The sequence below is a fragment of the Heliangelus exortis genome, chromosome 14 (genome assembly GCF_036169615.1).
Source record: "Heliangelus exortis chromosome 14, bHelExo1.hap1, whole genome shotgun sequence".
In the NCBI taxonomy this organism is placed as follows: Eukaryota; Metazoa; Chordata; class Aves; order Apodiformes; family Trochilidae; genus Heliangelus; species Heliangelus exortis.
The window spans coordinates 13,541,014-13,562,674 of record NC_092435.1 but is presented as its reverse complement, the minus strand read 5'-3'; the positions used below and the strand labels follow the sequence as shown (position 1 = coordinate 13,562,674).

At 34.6% G+C, this 21,661-nt stretch overlaps 1 protein-coding gene across 2 annotated transcripts in view; it reads left to right on the top strand.

Moving 5' to 3' along the window:
- Positions 1-21,661, top strand: part of THOC2 (THO complex subunit 2) — a 49,183-nt gene that overhangs the window by 3,634 nt on the left and 23,888 nt on the right. For both annotated transcript variants that reach the window (XM_071758256.1, XM_071758255.1), the window contains exons 2-16: positions 3,126-3,184; positions 5,320-5,411; positions 6,546-6,597; positions 8,544-8,614; positions 9,328-9,449; positions 10,240-10,373; positions 11,889-12,055; positions 12,671-12,763; positions 13,741-13,896; positions 15,601-15,773; positions 15,923-16,118; positions 18,576-18,617; positions 19,363-19,493; positions 19,576-19,677; positions 20,888-20,972. In XM_071758256.1, coding sequence (XP_071614357.1) covers positions 3,126-3,184; positions 5,320-5,411; positions 6,546-6,597; positions 8,544-8,614; positions 9,328-9,449; positions 10,240-10,373; positions 11,889-12,055; positions 12,671-12,763; positions 13,741-13,896; positions 15,601-15,773; positions 15,923-16,118; positions 18,576-18,617; positions 19,363-19,493; positions 19,576-19,677; positions 20,888-20,972 — 1,675 coding nt within the window. The remainder of the gene's footprint in view (positions 1-3,125; positions 3,185-5,319; positions 5,412-6,545; positions 6,598-8,543; positions 8,615-9,327; positions 9,450-10,239; positions 10,374-11,888; positions 12,056-12,670; positions 12,764-13,740; positions 13,897-15,600; positions 15,774-15,922; positions 16,119-18,575; positions 18,618-19,362; positions 19,494-19,575; positions 19,678-20,887; positions 20,973-21,661) is intronic.

Here is a 21,661-nt window from a genome sequence, read left to right as displayed (position 1 = left end):
AAATTAGGTGCTGTTATTTTTCTACTGCCAGGTACTGTGTAGAGATTGAGTTGGATTCTGTGTGTGACTGCTTATTATGCTGGACAGTCTAGGCTCCTTGTACACCTATCTGTGTGTATTCATACTCTCCTTTGTAGTGAAATTGTATTTTTTTTTTTTTTTTTTACAGTGTTTTCACAGTAAGATGTTAATCCACGACTATAGCCTATATGGACATTTATAGTATGCATTTTGTGATGGATTAAACATATTGAGGACCCTTTCATAGGGAAATAGGGCTTTAATAACAAACTTGGCTGGCAGTTCGCAGTATGTTAAGCCTCAAGATAAACAGAAAAAGCTTAACATTCTGTGGATGTGGAACTTTGAGACTTGATCTTTCAAGTTCTCAGCATGGTTGTTACTTTCAGTGTCACAATGTTGTGTTAAAGGGCTCAGTTTAGTTAACAGTTTTGTCATCATGCTTACAAAATGCAATTGATTGTACTTTTTCTCAACTTGAGAATTATCCACATCAGTTAAGTTATGCATATCCTTAAATGTTTGCAGGGACATGCACTTTGTGATCATTACTGCCATGTGTGATGTAGGGGAGTGTAATTGAGATTATAAAATGTTGTGTATGGATTGGTTTCTGTTGCTGGCTCTGCCATGGAAACTTGTGTGGTTGGTGATCAACACTGCTTCAGATTTTGTTCAAGAAATTCTATTCCATCTTAGTTCAAAACAAAATTAATTTTGAAACTAGTTTTCAGAAGTGATTCTGCAGTATTTTGTTTTTGTTCTGTTTTATATTTAATTTTATTTCATCTTATATCTGATATCCATCTTATATCTGATATCTGGACTTTGTAAATTTCATTCATCCTGGTAATTGTTTCAGTGGGGAATTATTGTTGTGTTTTTTTAATGAGTTGATTAGTTGTACTAATATTGAAATTTTATTCTTGTGAACACACAGGTATGAAGATTTTAATTTACAATGCACTTAGCTGAGGCTAGATAAGCTGATCTCACAGCTTGTTGGTCCTGGGAGAGCTACTGCCTTGTCTTCATTCATCTGGGCTCTCTTCACTCTGGTGCTTTTCTGCCCTTGGGGTTAGATGCTTCAGCTTGGAAAGTTGACAGAAGACTTGTTTTTTGACCATTTTCTGGCCACATCTGTCAGCTTATTCACGTGATTGAACAGACAGGGGGGCTAGAATGATGTGGCCAGGAGGCAAAGAAGTATTGGAGGATGTGTCCATTTCTGTAGCACCTTCAGAAAAGGTCATCCTCCTTTGGAGATAGAGTACCTGTAGGGAAAAATATAAGCACAATTATTAATTGAGACCCAAAGATTAATGCCAACATCTTATTTTCTGCTACCAAAATTTTCTCATGTAAACTTTCATAAAGACTTTCACTCCCCCCCCCCTCCAATTTAATAATTCAGTGAATTGTAATTACAAATATAAAGCAAGTTCTTTTAAACATTGATCTTAAGTAGGATTTCTTTCTACACTGATCAAACAAACTTGTGCCTTAAATGTGAAGTTTCTAGTACTGTTTTGGTATAGCTAGGTAGAGAATTGGAAGAGGTTAAAAGTTTTATTTTATATAAAGATTCACTTAAATCAGCTTTTTAGTCCAAGCAGGAAGGGTTGTTGGTCATGTAACCTGCTTGATGATACCACCTTATGACATCAGGATCAAAATGTACATCTCTGTAGATAATTTTTTTGGAATCAGATGTTTCACTTTACTGTTGCTTTATACAGAACATAGAAAAGAGTGCTTGTAGGGTAACTTCTTTATGGAGGAGTAGTAATTAAAATTTAAGACAATCTGACTTGCATCAAATTGATGCACTCTTTGGGGCGGCTGGGAAATAAATCTATTGCATCTTTAAAAGAGCTGCACTCAACATTAATGAAAAAGAAAATAAACTATCTATTCCCCTATTGTGCTGTCTCTGTTCTGATTATTTGCAAAGATACTGCATTCTCCTTAACAGCATTTAGAACATCTTAGCTATACCATTGCATTTAGCTGAGCTTGCATATTTCTGCTCACTATATCCTATGTGAAGCTGCCTGATTTCCAGTTGTCCTGAAAGGGTGCATGTACCTTATATTTGCTAATTATAATCCTTTGATTGCTGGAGCAGATAATTAGTCCTGCTAGAGAAGTAGTGATATGAATAGGATGCAAAGAGAATAAGTAACGGATTGCTACAGAATCCTTTTTTACTGGTTATTTTTCATAATAGGCCTCTGTCCTAATTGTACATACCTGCCTGGTTTGAGAACATACTTAAAAGTTGCTCCTGTAGGAAATGGATGCCTTGGCATCTTCTCTAGGAATACTTTGTAGCTCTGATACTGTCTTCAGTTTCTGCTCATGAAAGGCTTTTTTATGAAATGTATGTGAAATTATTGGTTGAAAATTTTAAAGGGTGAAGAAAGTTATTAAGATACTCAACTCATGCCTGGTATAATATAGGTAAATCACTATCTTTTTAAAATAACCTTGTTTTTAAATATGAAGCTGCTTTTGAAGTCTCATGCTGAGGTGACAGTAGTGGTAGAGGAGAGGTACAATCCTGTCAGTGTATAGTGAAAACCTGCTTTTTAAGCATGTATTTTATAACATGCAGAACTATTATTTCATGGAATAATCTGTACAGTATTTAGTGTACTTTTTATACGTCTGATTTGACTGAGGGAGCCTCAGGAGTGAATAAAGACAACAAAACATGTCAGGCCTTTACATCCTGTAGTGGATTCTGATAAAACACTGCATCAGGAAATCATGCTCATAGTATAATTTTTTTTTTTTACAGGCCAGTTGGGAAATTATCATAGTCATAACACTTCTGTGAGAGGTGTTTATTCATTGCTAACAACAGGAAGTTAATGCAAGCATTTACCTACTTTCTTTCACCTACTAGAATCACCTAATGTCCTCACTTTTCTGTGTGTAAACATGGGTAATGTTAGGAAGATTATTTTTTGAAGTATGTTATATGTATGTTTGAGATCTACTTTAGCCAGAACAACAGTGAAAATAAAGCCTCAGAACATTTGAGTGTGTGTGCTATATCTAAACTATTTTAATGTTTTCTCATATTTCTTTTATTTCAGCGTGCAACTGTGTCGCACTCTCAGTGAAAACAAAAGCCATGACAGTATGGGTTTCAGAGGTAAGCTCTGTGGTTTCTTTGGTTTTTTTTAATTAAATAGCAGCACAAGCACCTCTTAACAATTCCTCTGCATGTGTCTGCTTGGAACATTCATATATATATATGTATATAGTGACCATTAAGGCACGCTAAATGTGAACACTACCAATAGTAGAGCAACACAAACATCTGCAACTGTGTTTGTCTTCAGACTTCCAGGTGATGGTAGTAAGTGGTGACTGGGAGTCCTGTATTTCCTATGTGCTATAAAAAATGGAATTGCATTTTGCAAACTCAACGTAGAGTTTAGATTTTAGTCTAGAACTAGACTTTTACTCTAAAAATTAATTACATGAACACTAGTATGATGGTATACTGCAGAAAGGAATTTTTACAATTGTACTTGAATTAGTCTTTTTCTCCTTTGTAGTGGAAGACACTGCTGTGTTAAAGTTTTAAATTCTGACTTGAGGGACTGTTTGGTGTTTAAAGGAAAAAGTAATTTTTGAATTTTGAGTCAGAATCTGTTGGAAGAAAAGCTTCAATATTCCTGAGACTACAAATAGGCTATGCTGTTTAGATGTTTTGGTTTTCTAAAATAGTTGTAATGGGTAATTGTAATAGCAGAAAAGATAATAATATTTCAATGTAAATTATAAGTAATATTATTAAGTAATTACTAAGTTAGAAGAATTTAGTGGTCAACAAAGCAAAATCACTCTTCCCAAATTTTTTGAAGAAAGGCTACCAGATGTTCTCTGTTCTAGACATAGGTTCACAGTGTCTATATACTGTGTTCTTTTTCTTTGTCCTTGCTGTCAAGATCTAAAAGATCCAGTGGGAATGGTTAGATAGATAAGTGTAATGGCTATATTGGAGGAATTAGTAGACAGTAGAAATAGTTGGTAAAGGAAAAAACCCTGAAAATATGGATTATCTGGAGTGAGGTACAGAGATGCTGAGTGCTGTTGATTTGTGCAATTCCTCATGATATAGATCCCATTCTGAAAATTGCACTGGCACTTGGATTTCTGCCTTCTTGTTCCAGAAGGACATTTACTGAAGGCCACTGTACCACAAGCTTATGGAGGGAGGTCAGATTTGGTGGTCTGTCTTTGTATCAAATTCCCCACAAATTCCCCATTTGCAGGGGTATATTGGAAGATGTGCTTTATGGTTGGTTTGGATTAATTGTAAATTACTGAATTGGGTACTGCACCAACCTGTCCTCTGGAATTAGCTTTCAAAGTAGTCATTACATTTTATTTAATCTAAACTGATCCTGCTATATGCAAATTTTAGCAATTAGTTTTCATTGCCAAAGGCAGTGTGATAGGTAAAATTAACCTGTTAATTTGATAAAGAAGCTAATTGCTTTTAATGCAGCTGTCAAGTTACTGAGTACTTGGTTTAGGTAATTAAGATCTGTAACTTGTATAGCTATAGAGAACATTGCTTATTGAGCTAACAAGCATGGTACAAAGCATGGGGTTTTATAATTTTTCATGTATTAAAAAGTATAGCAATGTTATTTAAGAGTTCTTTACAAGTTTACCATAGCTGCTTTTGCAAACACTATGTTTAGCATTGCAAGATTGTTCTCATATGTACTATCTCTGCTTAGTGTTTCATCTTAATGCAGGTTTTTGTAAAACAGTGTTCTTCAGTTATAGAAGACTTAAAAAAAATCTTTGTTAAGCAACTTTTCTCCAATTAAATTTTACTTTCTCCTAGCAAAATATTTTTGGAAGCATATCTGTGATGAGTTATGATTAAGAAAAAGTACTGGAAGTTTTTCTATTCCTTATATTTATATATCTGTGTATATATATTATTTGTGTGAATTAGAAGTCAAAGGTATCTTTTTTAAACCAACTGCAAATACTCACATAGCAGAACTTTAGTTTTTCATTCCATTTTACTTCATAAACTCTAGGGAAAGTGAATAATCTTTTACTGTCTGCTTGTGTGAGGTCTCAGATACTGATTCTCAGATGTAATCTGTCAGCAGTAATAATCTCCCTCACTGATGAGAGAAGAATATCCTCATTAGTTGCAGCTTGTCTGAAGTCTATGGTAGCATTGTAAATGTTGGTTTAAAACTTAGACCAAGGATTACCTCCAGTGTTTCTTCATAGTCTGTTTTCTTTCAACAGACATCCAGCAGGCTTTGTATGAGCTTGCATACCATGTTGTCAGAGGAAACTTAAAGCATGATCAAGCCTCTAATGTTCTTGGTGATGTCATAGTAAGTATATATTTATAATAATTACATACATACTAAATTTTTAGTTTGTTATAAAAGCCTGAATGAATGTCAGGCTTGGTTTTCCATGTCTAAACGTTGTTCTTGTCAAGTTCTTTTTCTTCATTTGTATGCACTTGAAATGTAAGTAGTCTGTCAGGACCTTGTTTTTTCCCCTGTATTATTTTTGGTGAGGAATAAGTAAATTCATTTAGGCATCAATGAAAAGTGAAATAATTTTCTGAGTGCATTTGACAACTGGAGTTTTTACTAAATGCTAACAATAAATTTCACTTGCTTGTGCAGCACATCTGTAATTCCACCTGGTTTTTATAATCTACATCTTAGCAATGTGTGTGTCTGCCATTTTACTATCAAGATGTCTAAGTCCCATGACTGCCATTTAAATAGTGGTTTAGACTTATTTTTTGCTTGAAATAGATTTTTCTTGAAATGCTTTGTGTAACTAGAGTAAGTATGTAAAAGAGCATTTTCTTCTAAACTTCTAATGTTGACAAACATTAGCATTCTAAAAAAAACCCAACCCCAAACCTGAAAAAAATACATTTAAAAAAATCTTTTAATAATATTCTATTTTTCGTTTGCTGTTTTGACATGTAGAAAATTAAGGAAAAAATGTTTTGCAGTAATTATTATTGGAAGACCTTTTAAGGTTTTTAACCTTCTGCAGTGGGTTTGAGAGAAGTCAAGGCTGAAGTGCACTTTGCTGTTGGGTAGCATGTGATAATGTTTGGTCTTTAGTTACTGTAAGAAATGATGGTTTACTTGGTGCCTGAGAAAGTACAGGTGATTGTACAGGCTGGTGCTCATTTTCAGATAGGGACTCAGTGAATAAGAACTGGAAGTGGTAAGCAGATGGTTTTGTCTCTGGCCACTATTCTTCTAAATGGCACTAAAATGTTATTTTATTACATATCAATAATTAGTACAACGCTTATGTCAGATAATAGTCAACAATTGAGCCTCCTAATTATTAAGTATTATAAATTAGCAATAACACTGCATTATTAATATGAACTTTATGATGAAGTATTTTTTATGTAATAGAATAAGAATTTTTTTAGTGTACGTAGTGGAATTTCCATATTCACTAAATATGATGGTTTTCCTTTTTAGGAATTTCGGGAGGACATGCCTTCCATCCTAGCTGATGTGTTCTGCATATTAGGTAAGCTGAGTTCCCTTCCTTCTTATTGCAACAGATTTGGAGAAATAGATACTTTGTGCCTTTGCTTGTTGACTTCTTTGGGATATTTTATTAATTCATTAAAGTATGGTTTCTCTTTATAAAATGTGTTGTTTCTTCCTCCCTGTATCTAGATCTCATTTGTTAATGTCTTTTCATTCTGTTATAGTTTTCAGAAATATACTTATTAAAGGCAGTGGAAATTGTTCTGCCAAGAATAGTTCAAGGAGTTAGCTTGTATGAATGTTGGATATCAGCTAATGGAGTCAGTACCCTAGTGTTATCATTATCACTACTGGGGACTCCACAAGTGTACACAGTACTCCAGGTGGGGTCTCCTAGGAGCAGAGGAGAGGAGGAGAATCACCTCACTCCTCCCCTGTCTGTGCTGCTTTTGATGCAGCTCAGGACACAGTTCTTTCTGGGCTGCAACCTCACACTGACAGCTCATGCTAAGCTTCTGGTCCACCACCACACCCAGGTCCTTCTCCTCAGGGCTGCCCTCATTCCTTTCTCCTCCCAACTTGTATTTGTGCATCGGATTGCCGTGCCCCAGGTGCAGAACCTTGCACTTGGCCTTGTTGAACTTCCTGCAGTTTGCATGAGCCCACTTACTGAGCCTGTCAGGGTTCCTCTGGGTTACATTCCTTCCCTCCAGCGTGTTTGCATCACAGTTTTGTGTCATCAGCAACTTGCTGAGGGTGCACTCAGTTCCACATCTCACAAACAAAGATGTTAAATAGCACTGGTCTGAGTTGTATTCATCGTTTCATTCTGTGCACTTTTAGCACCTTTTTGTAATAATTTCTATGATGTAGTATTACATTGATGTTATTTTTTTTCCAGTCCAGATAAGAAAGCTTTGTTGCTTCTTGAACTACTTGAATAACAAACTAGTGTATCTGCCTGCCTTTTTTGTTTTTTGTTTTTTTTTTTTTTTTTTTTTTTTTTTGTTTTTTTTTTTTTTACTTTTGTTTCCCTTTTCCCTTCAAATTAGTATGTATGCCTCTACTAGAAGCAGAGAAATAGTATGGTTAAGGAGCTTGATTTCAAACTATGGAAGAAAGGTTGTTTGATTTCTTGCATGTTTTTAGTGAGTCTCTTCTTAAACCTTTTCTCTAACCATCAGGAGAGATACAACTGTCAGGATTTTTTTTTTCCTTCTATCATGAATCTCTTTCAGTATGTGACAGTTTTGATTTATCCACCTTGTCTACTCTTCTGCATTCCATGGACATTTTCTGCAGATTGTTTGACTGAGAGGTTCAGCTGTTGTTGTTTGTTTGTTTTTTGTAACGTCTGCTTTGCCTTCTTTTGTTGAGTTTTGCAGTACTTCTGCAGCTCCTTGTTTCCTGTAACGATTTGCTTTTTTTTAACTACTTGAGACAGATATGTTTCTTTGTCCATTGTTTTATGGCCTGTCTCTGCACAGGATTGAATTTATGAATTGCATTTGGTTGTTGACAATGCAAAAGAAAACCAAAATAGAGCAGCATAGCTAGTAAAAGAATGCAGAATGGCCAGTAAGTGGTAGTTACTCTAAAGACACAGGAAAAGATATTAGGACATTACATAAGGCTATGATAATGCAGTTCTTTTCAGCAATTTGTATTTCTCTTCTTTCATGTTTGTTATTGATTCTTAATGCTTGCCATAAACCTTACTGCAACAGAGGGAATGCTATGGTATTCCTCTGCTTTCCATTTTATGTTTTCATGAGATATTTGGATGTATAAATATTATCATCAAAATGTCATGTGGACCTTTAGGGTGGGTGAGTAGCTGGAAGGTGGCAAGAAGCTTGTATGTTACAAAGAAACTGCTTTGCATTCTGCTAACATTAGAATTTATTAGAATAGTTACAACAAGAAAAAACTCCAAGTAATGACTTCTTTTTTCCTTTTTTTCACCATTTGCTTTTGTACTAGATATTGAAACAAGTTGTTTAGAAGAAAAAAATAAGAGGGATTATTTTACCCAACTGGTATTAGCATGTTTGGTAAGTTGCACTTAGAAAATCTATTGGTAAAACTATATGCCAAAAATTCAGAATCTGAGTAGGAATAGCAGAGTTTTGAGGCTTGCTTGTTTTTGTTTTTTTTTTAATTGAGGAAAAGACTACTGAATGTTTTAACAAATTTCCCAAATAATTAAAAAATTTCTCTTTATATGGTGAAGTAATATAGTATAGTTGTCCCTTGAATTCTTTGAAGAGTTTTGAGAACTTAAATACCAGTTCAACAGAAATACTGCTTCTGAAGCATGTTTTGAGGTGGACTTCTGATTAATGATGACACATCCCTTGTCTTCAGAAGTGGCATTCCTAACCACATGTAATCAGCTTGAATTGTAGGAAAATTCAGAATATAAACATAAGTCTTTTTTTCCCAGAATATGAGAGGGTGGTTATAAGCCTTGTATATATTCAGATTTTGTATATATGCAGTTATTGGTAACAATGTCCCAGATGCTGTGCAGAGTATACTCTGAAAGCAGAAATTAGGCTCTAGTACTTTTTTCTTTAAGGTGCTTTTGCATATAAAATCTAGCACTGTAAATTTCAATTTCAGCTAAATAATTTCTCAGTTTTGTCCATTTTTATCATGAGCTTTCTTTTGTAGGCAGAAAACATATGTAGCATGAAGTAGTAATCAGATGTTTTTTTGGTCTTTGTAACTGCCAAATTTGATGTATGTTTTCTGTGTTTTTTAGTATCTTGTATCAGACACTGTCTTAAAGGAGCGTTTAGATCCCGAGACACTGGAGTCATTAGGACTTATCAAGCAGTCTCAACAATTCAATCAGAAATCTGTTAAAATAAAGACAAAACTATTGTAAGTTTTGAGACAAGGTTTACTTGGGGAATTGGTGGGGAGGGGTACTCGTGATTAGGCTGGTGAAAACATTTTCTAAGGGTGTGTTATGTTTCTTTTAATAAATTGCTTAATTCTCTTTAATGTATTTTGTTGCACTTAAACTTGTCATTGATAGAAGAACCTTGTTAGCCCTTTTAATTTTCAAACTCTTAAAATGTAAAATCTTTTTTAGTGTCTCCAATTGTTACAGTATCTGCTATAGTGATTCCAAATGTGCAGATTAAACACCTAATATTTAATTTTGCCATAAATGTGAATTTACAAAGTATAAAATGTGAGCTTACAAAGTATAAGATTACTGATGTTGCATCAATGTAGCATAGCCATTTGCTTTCATAAATAAGCAAATGCAGTTTAATTTTTGCAGTATATATTTTTGTCATTTGTATTTGTTGTTTTTGTCTGCATCCAGCATCTCAGTCTCAAAGAATAAACTTGAAACTGGAATAGGTTCTTAAACATACAATGTTACAGAGCACTTCTCCAACATAGTGTGTAGGAACAAGCTTTACTTTAAGTATAATTTTGCCTCTAAATGATGTGTGTTTGAGATAAAAGAAGAGCTGGATGTGTTCAGAGCATTCTTGCTACTCATAGCGTTCTATTATTTTTGCACAAGTAATTTCCAATTTTTTAAAAATGTCTTAAAAATTAGCATTTTGTGTAACAAATTTAATATTGAGAGCATAAATAAGCTTCACTGTGGTTGGGTGCAGCACAATAGCATTTAATTTCTGTTTATTTGCAGTTATAAGCAACAGAAGTTTAATTTGTTAAGAGAGGAGAACGAAGGTTACGCCAAGCTCATCGCAGAACTTGGCCAGGACTTATCTGGAAATATCACTAGTGATTTGATCCTTGAAAATATCAAATCTTTAATAGGTAAGGAATTTTTTAAAAGAAGATGTGCATTAGGTTTCCTACATGGTCTTATGTCTACCAAGAGTGAATTTAGACTACTAATTGAGATAGTCTGTGGATCAAATAATATGTTATGTAGGTATGTAGTGTGATAGTAACGTGTCCTGGTCGATTGCCTTGGATGGAATTAGGACATTTTGAAGTTACTTTTTCTGTGGCAAAATTAATTTGGGGAATGTTATGTTGTTCAGCTTAATTTAGGTACTGAATTTGCAGTGCAGCCTCAAAAATGCATGCTCAGATTTTAATTCACTGCAGCAGAATTTTTTGAGGATGCATTTTTCATCTCTTAGCAAGCAGGTTGGCACTTTGATATTTCTGTCTTTAAGTTGAATGTTAACAAGGGTGTCATGAAATGCAAAATGCATCAAAGCCAGGAAATACCTATAATGCTCCTTTTTTTTTACAGTTGCCTTTTGAATAAAGAGTTTTATATAATATATATTGATGTTTGCACCAGTGCCTGTTTCATATGGTGCCAGTGCAATAATGGTAAAAAAGCTAATTTTTCATCTGTCACAGAACTTTGTCAGAGACTCAAGTCCCTGTAATTATGCTACTTGTTTTGGGAGAGAGCTAGAGGAGAAGAGGGATTTTGCTAGTTATTACAGTAAAAAATAAACAATTTGAGGAATTTTATAACAAACATTCTTACGTTTTTTTGGAATTTCAGGAAGTGCAAATAGACTTCCTGTAAATTGTCAATTCTTTTGAAGTACTGACTTTCAGTAGGTAGTGTGCTAGTGGAAATGCCCTCTGGGAAGGAAAGGCTGATACAGTTATTTATCTGCATATATGTTCCTGGATAAAAATTCTGATGGCACAATAAATAACATAGTCTAGATTGGATTTTTTTTATATAAATAATATTTATGCCTTGAGCATGTCTCCTGGAGTTTTGGTGGAAAAGTTTATATAGTAAAAGAAAGATATGATTACAATGTTGGCTAAAGCTGATCTATAATCTTGCTGTTTCTCCTCTCAAAAAAACCCAACTGTTCTCCCTATACTGAATTAACAGGACAGTACAACCAGGTGCATCAGGGTGGTCTAGCTGAAACTAATTTTAGGGTGTAAAGTAATTTCTATCTGTCTGATTTGTGTGACTGCATGAATATGTGTGCCAGCACAAGGGGAGAGGGAGCAGCCCATGCTTCTTAATGGCACTGGGAGATTTTGCTTTTACTGGTGAGTTTGGGTTTTTACTTATTTAATGTTTGCCTGAAGGTGGTAATTTCTCATTTATCTATAATCAGAATTGAAAGTCCTGTTTAGTGCTAGTTAAGTATTCAACACAGGACAAAATGATTGATGCTGTGTTTAGAGATGATCCAGATTATTTTGCTGTAGATAAATCCAGGCTCAGATTTAACTGAAAATAATTAACTTGTAAAACTAATGCATTTGTGGTTTAGTAACTGAATAAAGATGAAGAGTCACAGTATTAACCTTTTTTACTCTGTTCTTCTCCACTAGGATGCTTTAACCTTGATCCTAACAGAGTGTTGGATATTATCCTGGAAGTCTATGAGTGCAGGCCTGAGTATGATGACTTCTTTGTACCACTGATAGAGTCTTACATGTACATGTGTGAACCTCAAACTCTATGCCATATTCTTGGGTTCAAATTTAAATTTTATCAGGTAATGTATTTCCATTCTTAATTTTTGGTTTTGGTGGTTGGTTGTTGTTGGTGGTTCCACACTGCAGTGTTGAACTCACAGGCAGTGAGAACAGATTTTTACAGCAGATATTTTTCATATAAAAATTAAATTACTAAATTGTAAAATTTCAGTACAAAATGCAATAATTTCATTATTTGAATAGAAATCTTCAAGACAGCTGAAACCATTTACAGTCCATTTAAACTTGTAGAGATATAAAACCTGGCAGTAAAAAATAGATTGTAGCTTATAAACAAAAGACTTGTCTCTGGGAGCATGTTTGCCAGGGAGTAGTGGTTGATATTTGATTAAAATGTTCAAGTTTTTGGTTTTTGTTAAATATGATAAAGTATGATTAGGGATTGCATGCAAGCACCACAAAGTGTAGGTATAATTGGATGTTTTTCTTTCTGAGAATTCTGGTTGTGTATTGCAGTTAAGTTTAAGTTGGCCTTAGTTAAATAAGACAATAAAAAGGAAAACTATGGGTTAGTGTCTTTCATCTGAACTTTGAGTAATTTCTTTTCTGTTTCATGACCTTCTGCAGTGGTCTGCTTTTTTTTTCCTGAAATTTGCAATCTTGTCTTTTTTTAGGATCCAAGTGGTGAGACACCTTCCTCATTATACAGAGTTGCTGCTGTCCTTCTGCAACATAATCTTATAGATCTGGAAGATCTTTATGTTCATGTAAGTGATTGTGTTACTCTGTCAAATGCCAAAACTAAGAAAAATTTTAAAAGCCAGATATTTAACCCTCTTCCTAAAAATTCAGATTCAGGGCACGCTGTACAATACCTTTATACATATATGTAAATTATTAAAATTTCTAGCACTTTCTAATGAATGCTAATACGCTTTCTTTAGAGTTATCTGTGCAGCATCCTTCAGATGCTTGAAAAGGAAGTAGGAGGTAAATGCCAGAGTATGCTTTAAATGACTGAGTAACCTTAAGAACTACACCCTTTGAGTGTTTTGTTTTACAAGATACAATTTAGAAAAAAGTAGGAAGATAGTCAGCTCCTAACATTCTTTGTTTAAATAGTAGGATTATTAAAAACTCCTAGATATTCCTGAATAGGTGTCTCGTTCCTTCCACAAGAATTCTGACCATTTGTTAGATTGAGAGATGAAAATGGAGTTGCATGTTGAGATTTTAATTAGAGATACTTACCCTTTGCAGTCTGACAGTGTTACCAGTCAGCCAGTTTGGTCTTCCTTTAAAGTGCTATCAAAATGTGTGTCTAAGTAGGTTACCTGGTTTTCTTTGATTAATTTTTTCCATTAGATGAACAACTGAAGGTTATTACTTTTGAACACTCACTCTTTTAAGGCACTGAATTCTGTAAATGTTATCATCAAGTATGTGTGCAATTGTGTCCCCTTAGAGCTACAGCAGAATGGTAATTTGGAGAGGAGGAGGGGAGTGTAAACAAGTAATGATTTTGAGAAAACAGAACTGTAGTATTTCTCATGAGTCCTTGACTTCAGAATAGTCAGCAGTGCACTTCTTTTTTGAGGTGATGGTAGCAAGGAAAAGAATCCTTCAGGGATTAAGTTTAGCTGATTAGTAACAAGAAAGGACAAACTTCTGCTTGGACCTCAAGTGATCAAAAGTAGCAGTAACTTTAATTTTCAGACATAACATTTGTTCTGTGTTTTTTTAGCTTCTTCCAGGGGATAATGCCATCATTGAGGAACACAAGAGAGAGATAGTGGAAGCTAAGCAAATTGTAAGGAAACTTACAATGGTTGTCCTATCCTCTGAAAAGACTGAGGAAAAGGAGAAGGAAAAAGAAAAAGAAGAGGAGAAAACTGAAAAGGTGTGTGTGTGTGAATAGTTTCCTTAATTTCCTTTCCATAAAATTATTTTAAATTGTTTTAAACTAAACATAATTTTAAAATAACATACATTTTATGTTTATTTAAAACATAGACAAGTGCTTACTTCTGGGAAGGCTCATGTCTTTCCTTGGATTGCACTTCTGTTACATTGAATGTACCAAAATATTTTGGGGTCTATTTTGGATTTGTCTAGGTTAAATGTTCTTGGGGTTCAATGGCTAATTAACTCCTTTCCTCTCATCTTTTGTTGTATCAGCTCCACCAAGTATTTCCCAGAATGCATATACTTTATTTTTGTCATTTAATCTATTAGCAGCTTTTGAGTTGTCATCTTTGAGTGTCAAAGTACTGCTCAAGCATCTTCCTTAAACAAAAAAACAGTAAAATAAAAGCTAGATATTTGCATTTTGTCAGTGGTGTACTGGAGAGTCCATCAGCCTTGACAGCATCTGGTCTTAATTTGCTGTGTTCTCCTGGATTCATTCTTAATTTTCTGTATTCTCCTGGATTAATTATCAATCTGATTTGTCTACTTATTCCTCTCTGTTCTACCCCACCTCGATTCTGTATGTCTGACTTTCCTTCTTCCTTCCATTTGAAAAAGAGAATTTAATTTTCTTCTTTCAGGCAGCTGAATAGTCACTGTTCTCTGGCACTCAAAGGCAGCCAGTAGCTTAAACAGATCCCTTTCTCTAGCTTTAAGTTCCTGACCTTCCTCCCACTTGTGATTTCAATATCCCTTATACTATAGCACATTGCTTTGGTGCACATCTCTGCATCCTGGTGAGACAGCCTGGTATTCTCTGAAGCATTCATGGCACCACATTCTGATGCAAAACTAAACTTGGTGGACATGGGCAGTGTATGTATTGCAAGTAATACCAGATGGCTTAATACAGTTTTTATGGCTAAGCTTTACAATTAAGAACTAGGGAATTTTAAGCTCTAGCAGAAACTGCAACATTTTCCTGAAGGATTACAATGACAAATAACAATGTCTGAGTCTGTGTGGTGGAAAAATGGGGAGCTGTACTGAGCAGAAACCATTTTTGTGGCTCCTTGCACCCTGTTATACAATGGATGCTGTTTCCTGAAAAGCTGGTTTCTGTGTTAGTATCTTTGTTTGTGATTTCCTGTGCAGTTCCTAGCAATTAGTAGAGCAAGAATCTTTGAAACCTGTGGACAGTGTAAATTTGAGTACTTTGTATTCAGTACATTTCAGTTTTTCATGATGCCATGGAATAAATGCCTGGATAAGGAAATAATATTTAATTTTTACTGACTACTTTTAAACTGAAAGTGCTTATTTTGTTTGGTCAAACAAATTTAAGTCTTAAATGTTAGCATTGTTCTTAAAATGCTATATAAAGATATATGCTGCAGTAGATCATGATATTCTGAAAATAAAATAATCAGGTGACTTTGTAAACTTCTGTTCTGAAATGTATTTTTGAAGTTTTTTCTTTGATCCAGGTGTTCAATTTTACCAGGAGTGGTTCTTGCTGCTTATTGACTAGCTGAGGGTTTTTTTACATATCTTTATTTTACATATTTTTTTACTTGGCCTATTTTTTTATTACAAAGTTGAAATAACACTATTTTTCTCCATCTGAGAGTTGCAGCTGCATACTGTGTAAGACGACTTTATGAATATGCTTTTTCATTATTTGTTTATCTTGCAGCCTCCTGATAACCAAAAGCTTGGCTTATTGGAAGCTTTATTAAAAATTGGTGATTGGCAGCATGCACAAAGTATTATGGATCAGATGCCTCCATTTTATGCTACTTCACACAAGCCCATTGCAGTTGCCCTTTGCCAGCTCGTGCACGTGACAATTGAACCTCTGTACCGCAGGTAAAGTACAAAGTAGAGTTCTGCTGTTACACAGGGAAAGCTACCATTTGTTTAGAAGCATGAATTCAATAATAACCCTAATTTTACTGATGCATTTCTGTAATTTTCACTTGTGTTTCCTGCTAAATGCTGCACATGTTATTTTTCAGAGTTGGTGTTCCTAAAGGAGCTAAAGGGTCACCGATTTCTTCTTTGCCGAACAAGAGGGCACCAAAGCAGGCAGACAGCTTTGAGGACTTGAGGAAGGAAGTGTTCAACATGCTTTGTTACCTTGGGCCTCATCTCTCCCACGATCCCATTTTATTTGCAAAAGTGGTTCGCCTGGGAAAAGCATTTATGAAAGAGGTTGGTGTGACAGAACAGCTTGTCAAAACTTGGAAAATATCAATTACTCTGATGTAAAAAATGCTCAGGTTTTAGTAAATGTCTATGTATTCCAATAGTGAAACATAAATTTATTTGACTAAATAATTTGGAGAATTTATTTTAGTTCCTGATCATTTTATGATCAATAAACATAAAAACCATTTTTATGAGCAACTTAATGCACTTTAGGCTTCTAACCAGGAGTATTTAGTGATAACAAATTTCTCATTATGGTCTTAACCTTTTAAAACATAAACTGTCTGGATATTTAAAAAGAAAAGACATATGACACTGCTTGCTACAGAAGCTTTTAAATTATTGGAGTGACAGTGTAGGCAATGGGAACAATACCCTAATGCATGCTCAGTACTTACTTTCTATTCCACCAGTGAGGATACTTGGGAAATAGGGGATCTTGCATTGTTTGAACTAGTGGAGTGTTCCTGTGTTCTGCCAGTTAAAGTGATGCAATTCTTGAATTTTCTCAGTAACAAGTCTCTGGATGCAGCTAGGGTTCAGTTCAGTGCAGTTATCTAAAATGCACTATAAAGCCTTAAGTTAACAACTTTTAAAAATAAAATGGCCTCTTGATTGTTGTTTTTTTGACAATATCTTTACCATGTATCTACTGAAAGACTGGGAGTATGACTTTTTTTAAAAGGCTGCAAGGTGATTTTATTTCCTGAACTCCCTCAAAATGTAGTTGATAGCTCAGACAGGCTAGTTACTTCCTTCTCAACTTTGCTAGCAATTTGCTGTTTGACTAGAAGTTTTTGGTTCATTTTTAAGTCAACAATAGAGTGTCTTTAGAAATTTTTAAATGGCTCAGAGAAACTTTGGATTTCAAGGTTTTTGAAATAATTGAAAAAATTATTATTACTACAAATGAACAACACTCATCCCACCCACAGCCAGTGATTAAAAATCACTGGGTTTGTCCCTAGCTTTTTAGCTCAACTTACAAGTGCAAGTTGGGAAGCTTAACTGATGTAAGTGTAGGGGAGTTTTTCAGTGTTACAAGGATTTTTCTTTGAAAGTATTTTTAAATTTTAACTACAGCTGACAACTATTGGCATGTTCAAAATTTATGTACCACCTCAGGAGAAGCTATCATGTCCAGCTCTATTTGATGATGCAGAGCTAAGGACACAGTTAATTGTTGTGACTGAAGATCTTTTTCTCCATTTTAACAGATTTCCATTGAAAATCCTATCAGATTCCACAATACAATGATAGGGTGATAGAAGCTACACTCAGTTTAGATTTCTAGTAGTCTTTGTAATGAACTCATGGAAACTTCAAGCATTTCCAGCTTCTCTACTTACTTACCTTTGTAAAAGGTGTAATGTCTCAGCATCTTCTCACCCAGAATGATTAAGATTTCCTAATGGTTAATACTGTCACAGCATCCTTGTTTCTTGCTGACCTGTGTGAAGATTGATATTTGACTGACACAGTACATTGCACTGACAATTAATTTGGAAATTATAATTTCAAGGGATTAATTAATTTTACTGCTGTCAGCAGGCTATCAGGACAACTTAATTACAATTGTGTAATGAACTACTGATATTTTGCAAGAAAGCCCTTGTTTCTTTGTGAATACAGACAGTTAAATGGAGATTACTTGGTTACAGGAGTCTCTTATGCAGTTGTACTGTAAATATATGAATATGATTTGAATGTGTTTCTGATAAGAATGAGCAACATTTTAGCTATTTGCTCTAGGTTGGAACTGTGAAGAAATTCTTCAGTGACAGAGTGGTTAAGGTAACATAGGGAAAGTTGTTTTAATGCACTATTGCCATCAGCATGTTTTAGTTATGAAACTAAATTTAACACACAATAGAAATAATTATAACTGCAGGTGATTTGACTGGAAGTTAACCCATACAGTAGCTTAAAAGTTAGACTACTAACATTGCACTGCAGCTTTCATGCTCAAGTGTACCTTTAAAATAATTGTGCACTTACCAGTGTGATAGCTTAATATGCTTTTCATGATGAATGCAACAAGAAGAGAGAAAGTAATTAAGACTAAAAGCTTAATAGGGTATCATGAGCAAAAGATGGGAAAATAATTGATGGCTGATGACAATTGGGGTTGGTTTTTTTTTTAGGTAGAAGGTGAAGGCTTAGGGCTTAGGTACTTTTTTTCTCCCCCTAGAAAAAAAAAAGCAGTATTTCATATGTAATAAGTTTTATTTTAGCTACTACCTCTTTTTGAACAAAAGTGTACAAGCACTTTGATTTGTAATTATGCATTTCATCTGTGTGTTTGAATTTCTGGTAGAACAATGCTGACAGATCCAGAAGATTAAACATATACTAGGCATGTAGCCCTTCAGGTTTATGCTTTTGCTGAAGTAGCTTTGTTCTGAAAATTTAATTCTCATGTTAATTATGCTACAATTAACGTGATTGCCTTTGTTACAGTTTCAGTCAGATGGCAGCAAACAAGAAGATAAAGACAAAATGGTGAGTTCATTTTGAAGATGTTTTTATCTGAGATGGTAATTGAGGCCAAATGTTCAATAACTGTACAGCTTTGTAGAATTTTTTTCTTTAACAAATGTATGTTATAGACTCGGGCGGGTTTTTTGTTTTTTGTTTGTTTTGTTGGGGGCCTTTTTTGGGTTTTTTCCAAATTTGAGCCTAAGGCCTGAGGTTTTTTCATTCCTTTCTGCAACAATAATACTGTTCTTTTAGTCTAATGCATTTTACTTCTTACTTGCTCAGAACCTGCTGCAGTACCTCCAGCTATTCATTCTACAAATACAGTTTTCATGGTAGCAGCTTATATCTTAGAGTTTAATTACAGGGGAAAAGGAGAAATTAGAAGAGGTGTTTAATAGTACAATGGCTTTTTTTCCTTTATTGGTTAATTTATTGATTTCTTAATTTACTAATGTATTAAATTGATCACAATGAAACTGAAGTGTCCTGTTGAGATCTGATTTACAAAAACTAGTTAGTGGGTTTTGGTTTATTTTTTAAATTTCCAAGCAAGCGTTCAGTACGAAGTATTTGCAGCTTTCATTCTAATTTTAAGTCATTTTTAGATTTGTTTTATTTCTATTTAGGAAGTCTTAACCTTGTGACAGACTTGTATATTGCCAGTCTACTAGGATGTGCAATTCATGTGTATCTCTGGAGTGTGCACAGCATTGCTTCTGATGTCCTTCCCTGGTGGTTACCTTGAGTTTTTTGTCTTTTATCTCAGGAGCTCCTGTTTAGCTGTTTGTTGAGTATTACTGACCAAGTCTTGCTTCCATCTCTTTCTCTGATGGACTGCAATGCATGCATGTCTGAAGAGCTATGGGGGATGTTCAAAACTTTTCCATACCAGTACAGGTGAGCAGCATCATTTGTTTCTCTTCATTAGATGAAGGCTTCTTGAACTGTCAGTACTAAAAATAGTTTTCCTTCTTTCAAGGTACCGACTATATGGGCAGTGGAAGAATGAAACATACAACAGTCACCCACTCCTAGTGAAAGTTAAAGCTCAAACCATAGACAGAGCCAAATATATCATGAAGTAAGTTGTCTGATTCCATGATTATCAACTATGACACAGTGTGTTGCATTCATCAGCTGAAGAAAAAAACCACTTAACAAAACCATTCATTTTCTGATGACTCAGTAATGTCACTGCTAATCCTTAGTCATGAAGTATTTAATGTTCTGTGGTTAAAAATTTTCAAATAGGTGAGGATACAGGCAAATTTGTCACCAACAAGGGTATTTCATGTGTGAAAAACGTCCTTTTAAATTATTTAAAACCTTTTCCATGGGTGTGATGATGTTTTATAAATGGCATTGCTTATGGAAACATGAGAGCATGATGTATTTTCTCTAAGTGTGGAGATTCTTCAATCTGAAGAGTCTCAAAAATCTTGTCACAGTTTTGAAAGCAGAGCATTAAGTTGAATTGAATGGAATGATTCATTCTCATCTTCAAGTGGTGAGAGCAGTTTCAGATTTACCTCACATTAACATCTGTAACATGTTGTCAGAGATGAGGGCTTTCCATTTGTTATTTTGAACAGCAAATACTGTGGTTGTATAACACGGGTAACTAGAACCTAACTGCCCAGGCATGCCAGAATAATTGTTACTGGGTAAAAAACTTTGTACTTGAAGCCATGAAAGCTAGAAACAATGGTTTTGATTCTCTTCTGATTTGCTGCATAGGTAGCATGGATGGTAAAGCTTTTCTTGTACAGTGGATTTCAGTTGTGCATATGGGCCATAGGTGCTGAGATTGCTGTTTATACATTTCACTTTTGTGTATAGACTTCAGGTTTCATATGAATCTTTTCAGTGAGGATTGCTGTGGAGGTGTAACACAATGGCATTAATGTCTTTTTTTCAATAAATGGAATGCAGCAAATGCACAATGACTGCTCTGTGGCTGAAATAGATTTTCAGGAGAGCTTAACAACCTGACATGCTCTTTTTGTATGTGGTGTAGGTCCCACTAACAACTGAGGAATGCAAATTTGAAACTAGACTGTAGTCTGTAGTAATTCAGGGACAGTTGGTTTGTTTGACCTATCTGCATTATAGGAATGTAAAGTTCAGGTTCCCAAGGGTGTAATGTTGCTATGCTTAGATTTCTTAGAAACTTATTTACTACAGAGAATTTTAAGTTCTCAACAAATGTAGGAATTTATTCACCAGAACTGACCTGTTGTTATACTGTTCTGTTTGCTTGTGTCTTGTAATAATAATGTTCTCTTCTACAGGCGTCTAACTAAGGAAAATGTGAAGCCCTCTGGAAGACAAATTGGGAAGCTCAGCCACAGCAATCCTACAATTTTGTTTGATTATGTATGTAGTTACATGTATTTCAATATTATTTCATCCTAACAGTAGGTATTAAAGTTTAGCAAGGGACATGCTGTCTTAATGAGAAGGCAATTCTAAAGTAATTTCTTTAATGTAAATTTTAAAATACAGTAATTTACTAGTAGTGCACAAGTCTAAGATACTAAATATGATGATAGGTCTTGAATAACCACAACTGCACAGAAGATTACATCCACTTAATTATTGAAGTGTTTAATTTGAGTGCTTACCTACTCCCAGGTACAGGGATGTGCTGATCAGGTTATGCAGAATGCAGATTTGAGTTAGGTTTCTCCAGGCAGTTGTGTGTGATGAAGATATATCAGGTTCATTTAGAAGGAAATGTAAAGCTTTGAATTCTGAAATACACTTACAAAGTATATTAAAGGAGATTTTTAAGATTAAACTACAGAAGCTACAAAATTCTTGAGAGGTGTAGAACCATGTTGAAGGACCTCCACCTTATTCACAAATGAGACTTAAGATCGTTGATCTACAGGTTTTTAGATTTTACATGAACTAATTAATACTGCAGTACACACGTTTTATTAGTTTATTAGTGCATTTTACTTATTTCATGATGTAGGTTAATTTTTTTAAATAGTCTTTAAGTAGCAACAGAAAAGGCTTAAGACATCTTGAGGAAAAAAAAGTGAAAAATTACTGTGATT